The sequence below is a fragment of the Anser cygnoides genome, chromosome 5, assembly GCF_040182565.1.
Source record: "Anser cygnoides isolate HZ-2024a breed goose chromosome 5, Taihu_goose_T2T_genome, whole genome shotgun sequence".
Classification (NCBI taxonomy): Eukaryota; Metazoa; Chordata; class Aves; order Anseriformes; family Anatidae; genus Anser; species Anser cygnoides.
Window position 1 is genome coordinate 24,925,060 of NC_089877.1, and position 5,908 is coordinate 24,930,967.

The 5,908-nt window shown below is 46.6% G+C and overlaps 1 protein-coding gene across 1 annotated transcript; it reads right to left on the bottom strand.

Annotated features, from left to right (window-relative positions):
- Positions 1 to 5,148, bottom strand: ACTC1 (actin alpha cardiac muscle 1). The gene is made up of 7 exons (XM_048058696.2): positions 5,011 to 5,148; positions 4,515 to 4,663; positions 3,099 to 3,423; positions 2,317 to 2,478; positions 2,012 to 2,203; positions 680 to 861; positions 1 to 321 (listed from the first exon to the last, which is right to left on the bottom strand). Exons 2-7 carry the CDS (start codon positions 4,641 to 4,643, stop codon positions 178 to 180), a joined length of 1,134 nt encoding a protein of 377 aa, XP_047914653.1. The 5' UTR covers positions 4,644 to 4,663; positions 5,011 to 5,148; the 3' UTR covers positions 1 to 177.
- Between the last annotated feature and the right edge of the window lie 760 nt (positions 5,149 to 5,908).

Here is a 5,908-nt window from a genome sequence, read left to right on the forward strand (position 1 = left end):
TAGGTTGCAAGTCCCAGATCTTTATTTATAAAGCAATAAATATTAGAAGCACAAATAAATTGCACGGGTGTGTAAACAAACTGTACAATGACTGAAGAGTTCAGGAAGGGATGCCAGAAGACTCCAAGAAGCATATTGTCGTCATCCTGAGTGGGAAGTAAATTGAGGGAAAAGTGCTTAGAAGCACTTGCGGTGGACAATGGATGGACCGGCTTCATCGTACTCCTGTTTACTGATCCACATTTGCTGGAAAGTGGACAGAGATGCTAGAATGGAGCCACCAATCCATACAGAGTACTTGCGTTCAGGTGGGGCAATGATCTAGGATGAAGAGAAACAGCGAAATCCTCTGTTAACAATTCCGTTACTGCACAACCAGCCCACACCACCAGCATACCAAACTGCTAGTTGTTTTTTTAAGTAAGAATCTCTCTGATATGGCGTACTGATCTTCAACAGCTGGAACAATTTATGTAATATTCTTTAAGAAAATTTACAGACCAATTTGCCAGTTTTCTAACACTTGCTTCTCATTAATATAATTAAGTTGATTAAATGGAAAAACTTCTCATTTGTCCATCAGCTGATGATATCACTTTTGAGTTGTTTCTATATCCCAATTTAATGACAAGGACATTTTCCCCGTCCTTATTCATATATTATAGTACAAAGTCCTCACCTTGATCTTCATAGTGCTAGGAGCAAGTGCAGTGATTTCCTTCTGCATGCGGTCAGCAATACCAGGATACATCGTCGTACCACCTGAGAGGACGTTGTTAGCGTACAGGTCCTTACGAATATCAATATCACACTTCATGATGCTGTTGTAGGTAGTTTCATGAATACCAGCAGATTCCATACCTTGAGAAGAGGAACAGCAGATCAGTAAATTATACATGAGGTCTTCGTGAAAAGAACTCTTAATATTTATCTTCATTACTAATATGAGCTTCTATTAACTTTTCTGTTGTAAAATTACTTACCAGTAAAAGTTATAGAAATACAAGATATGGAATTGCAGAACTAGCTTAGAAAATCAATATTATTTGTTAGAAAAGCTAAGAATCAGAAAGCATATGCAAGGGAGACCCACAACATACAGTAAGAGGTAGGTAGACACACAAGATAAACTCATTGACTATATGGCAATGGGAGCAAGTTACACATAACAGAAAACATGAGTATCAGGTTATGTCAGAGTCTCACAAAAAGCATTAGTTGAATATAGTAAAGATGGTAATAAGAAAGTGAAAACAGTCAAAGTAGAACTAAAAAAAGACACTGGTAATTTCCTTTCTTCAGCCTACCTGAAATTCAGAGTCTATGCCATTTATAAACATCAAGGCAAGAGATAACTGAGACATGGGCCAGGATATTAGTACTTGGTGATAAGTAAAAAGAAACCAGAAGCAAGTGTCTGTAGGTTGCATTCCAATTTATAATTTTAACAGGTGCTTCCTGAAAGAGTTGACACTAGATATACAGTAACACGCCAGCTGATGAACAACTGCATTTGTTGCTCAGTACTTACAATGTAAGCATTTGCTATTATCCGTCAGCTGCACCCACAAGCAGCAAAGCTAGCCATTTTGGCCACGGCAATGTTTGATTTCAGTTCATGTAAATATACAAATCTTCATTCCATCTTATTCTCTCCCAGACATTTTACTTCTTTGTGGAGTCAGATATTGGTGTATAAGCTTTACAAACACAGCACTGAAAGCTGTTCTTGTCATCAGCAACATGACAATATTACAAGTGTACATTTTTTCACTGAAAAATTGTAAGTCTAAAACCTGGTCTAAAAGTTGCAATGAGAGCCCACAGCTCAGCTAATTACCAGCTGGTAATCATATTATGCAGATCCAACAGGGAGCAGAGAATCTAACTCCCTATTTAAGTTTGGTTTTGTGCCAAATTTAGATAAAGAAGAAGGGGAGTGGAGCACCTTCTAGATCTTGTGATTCATCCGTACCTCCTACTGAAAAGAGAATTTCCTGGGAACACTTACCAATAAAGGATGGTTGGAATAAGGTTTCAGGGCAGCGGAAACGTTCATTACCAATTGTGATCACTTGACCATCAGGCAATTCATAGCTCTTCTCCAGAGAGGAGGAAGAGGCAGCAGTGGCCATTTCATTCTCAAAGTCCAGTGCAACATAGCACAGTTTCTCTTTGATATCACGAACAATCTCACGTTCAGCTGTAGATATATAGAAACGAAATTAAGGTTTGGAGAAGCAAAACACTAGAGGAAGAAGACGGGCCAACAGAGACATGAGGATTTTTACAGAAGAGCAAAGCTAGAGGACCGACCTGTTGTCACAAAGGAATAGCCACGCTCCGTGAGGATCTTCATGAGGTAGTCAGTCAGATCCCTGCCAGCCAGATCCAGGCGCATGATAGCATGAGGCAAAGCATAACCTTCATAAATAGGTACATTGTGGGTGACACCATCGCCAGAGTCAAGAACAATACCTGGGAAAGAAATTGTCAGAGACCAGTTAGAATCAATCACCTATGAAATGCTTCAAACCTTTACAATACAGTGAGCAGTAACACAGAAAACAAAACAGCATTTTTCAGGCAGCATAAGCAGCATCATTCTGTTTTAGGCAGTAACTGCCATACAGGTCTTGCCAACATTTGCTTTTGCATTTGCTTGCATAGACATTGCCCATTTGGTCAAACATTCCCATAAAAGAGTTGTTCTGTATGGATTTTAAATTAATCCATATGAACAGCCTTCCACTACAACACTGAGCACCAAGTGTGTTTGTGACAGTGATTGTCTTGATCCAGTAAAGGGCATCTTTTGGGCCCAGTTTAAACTAGTGTAATACTCATGTTAACTGCAGTATCTTCATAGTAATGTTTCCTTGTTCACATCATAATGCAGACAAATCCATGGACTGTTCTTTCCAAAGACTATTTTGCACTACCTTTTCTGCTAATGTTATTTTTAGTCACTATAATCTTAAAAAAAAAAAAGTCTGCAAATTTGATTTGTGTTGTTTTTTTTCATGTTTGGAGTGGGAAGGAAGGGAGGGATGGGGGGTCCTGAATGAAAAAAAATCTAAACGGTGTGTTTATTTTACCTGTTGTACGACCAGAGGCATAGAGGGACAGGACAGCCTGGATTGCCACATACATGGCAGGTACATTGAAGGTCTCAAACATTATCTGGGTCATCTTTTCACGATTAGCTTTAGGGTTCAAGGGGGCTTCTGTGAGCAAGGTGGGGTGTTCCTCAGGGGCCACACGGAGTTCATTGTAGAAAGTGTGGTGCCAGATCTTTTCCATATCGTCCCAGTTGGTGATGATGCCATGTTCAATGGGATATTTCAAAGTCAGGATACCTCTTTTGCTCTGTGCTTCATCACCCACATAGGAATCTTTTTGACCCATGCCAACCATAACACCCTAAAAGAAGAAAATACAGAAAAGCATGATTTGAGGAAGACAACATTACAGAGCCCAAACAACTACACCACAGACAACTACGCTATTTTCCAGAAAGGTACGAACATTTGTGCCACTGAAAGCTTGTTTAGGAAAAATGCCCTTCAGTAAAATATTAAGTCAACAGAATTTGAAGTTCTCTCTCAAAATCTGTTTTTCTTTAATCAGATGAAAGCATTTTTCCCCTTTTTTTTAAAACACCATTTATTTTCAATTACCTCTTGTGGTCCAAAAGTTTGATTGACAGTAAACTGCGCAATACCACGAGCAAGAAAATACAGATACAGAGATGTACAAAGAGAGTTTATCAACATGAAGATAGGGAGTGGAATAAGTCTTCTAGTGAAAAAAGACACAGCCAAAATGGCTTTATTGCTATGATGGCTCAACAGCAAAGTACTCGCAAGAACAGAATATAAATTCCAGATGTTTTAAATAATAATATAAAAAAGACAAACTTTCTAACATGGAAACTGTAGGACAAAGAGTGCTGTTTTCCATATGCTGAAAGACTTGTCACAAAATAGGGGAAGAATGAAATGGGAACAGAAAAAAGGAGACTTAGAAGGTGGTAAGAAGGCAAGATCAGAGACAGACAAAGCAGAGGAGATTCAAGAGTTTGGTACATGCGACATTGCATTGGATGGGTGTGAAGAGCCTTAGACAAACAGCTTCATGCACAAGTTGGGCCAACAGAGACACCTTTGAGCTAACACCAGCAGCATGTCTGGCCTAGGGCATGGAGCGGGCGGCAGCTTTGTAGGGTGCTGGGTTTGGGCTCATTAGGAGAGAGGACAGGGTGAGAACGGAGGGAAGCTGATGAGCCTGAAATCGCTGGGGCAAAGGGAGACGGTGATAGAAAGGAGACGACAGAGAGCCAAAGAGAGGAATTCAGGGAAGCCCCAAAGAAACCTGGAAAGGCGTCAGCAGTGCCAGCACAAGGTGTGAGCGGAAGGAAAGGCAGAGTGTTAGGCGCAGGACAGAACCGAGGAGTGAGGTGACTCCTGGTGAGCGGGGCGAGCCCCGGTGCCGTCCGAGGGACGGGCATTTACCTGGTGCCGGGGGCGGCCCACGATGGACGGGAAAACGGCCCTGGGGGCATCGTCTCCGGCAAAGCCCGCCTTGACCAGCCCCGAGCCGTTGTCGCACACCAGCGCGGTGGTCTCCTCGTCGTCACACATCGTGGCTGAGCGGCGCGGACCTGCAAAACAGCGCGGCGGCGCCTCCAGACCCCTGCGGGCACGGCAGCGCGGACCCGGACCCCGACCCCCGACGCCCGGCCGGCCCCGCGCCCCCGGCACCTCCCCGGCGCGGCGGAGGCGGGAGGTCCCGGGAGGGTGCTGCGGGGCTCGGCTACGCTCGTGGGCTCCATCAGCCGCCTCGTAAAGCCCCCCTGCGAGGCTTCCAGGCCGCTAACTCGGGGCATCCCCCCGGGGCACGGACCTCAACGGGAGCGTCGCGCCCCGTCGGGCGGCTGGCGCTGCCCGGGGCGGGCGGAGGAGGGAAGGGGGCGGTGAGGGAGCCTCCCCGTCCCTCAGCGCTACTCACCGGAGTGGCGGGGGGGCTGCCGAGCGGAGGCTGGGTGCCGTCCCGGCCGAGAGCCGCCGCTTTATAGCTGCCGTCGGGGCCGGGGCCGCGGCGGGCCGGGGCCGGGGCCGCCGCCGTCTCCTTATTTGGCCGGCGCCGCGACATGGCGGCGCGGCGCGGCCATGAATGGAGCAAGGCGCGGCGCGGCCGCACGGCCCATGTAAGGCAGGCGCGGGGCTGCGCGGCCCCGGCCGCCGCATGGCCAAATAGGGCCGGCACCGCGCCGCCGGGGGGACGCCGACGGAGGGAGGGAGGGAGGCCCCCGGCCCCCGTGTGTGGCCCCCGGGCTGGGCGCCCTCCGGCTGCCCGACCCAGGTGGGCCCAACAATGTCCCCTTCGAGGTGCTGAGGATGCTGGGGTCTTGCCTTTCGTTTATTTCTTTTCTCAGTGGAAACCCAAATCTGGCCAAGCTGCTGCTTAACCGACGGCCCAAGAGTTACCGCTTTGGTGGTACCCACTGAGGCACATCTCCTCGGGAAGGAGCAGCGCACGCTCAATTTCTTTTGAACCTTGATGAGCGCACATGGGCAAAAAGCTCATGCTTCTCTTGGCTTTTGGCTGGCAACATCTACAGCACAAAGCGGGAGCTGTTCGTTTACGTTAACGTGCAGATACTTAAACTCTCCGGGTTTGCTCTTGTAATGCACGCTGGGCCAGTAATGCGTAGTGATATGTGTAAGGCAGAGAAGGAGAGATGGGAATAGCTTGGACCACAAAAAAAGAGCCGTGTTATTAATGTAATGTGGCAGTTGTTTTCCTGCTCGGTTGTTGAAACATCCACAATGATAATTTGTTCCAACCGTGGAACCTAGAAAATCCATGTATCTTCAAGCGTTTTGTTGGTTTTAGCTTTTTGTTC

What these genes read in the sequence shown, in the direction of transcription:
- ACTC1 (XM_048058696.2), bottom strand. Translation starts at nt 4,643, where the DNA reads ATGTGTGACGACGAGGAGACCACCGCGCTGGTGTGCGACAACGGCTCG. An exon ending in TGCCTCTGGTCGTACAACAG is followed by an intron (nt 2,479 to 3,098) that starts GTAAAATAAACA and finishes TTTCTTTCCCAG; the next exon opens with GTATTGTTCTTGACTCTGGC. An exon ending in CTAGCACTATGAAGATCAAG is followed by an intron (nt 322 to 679) that starts GTGAGGACTTTG and finishes TCTTCATCCTAG; the next exon opens with ATCATTGCCCCACCTGAACG.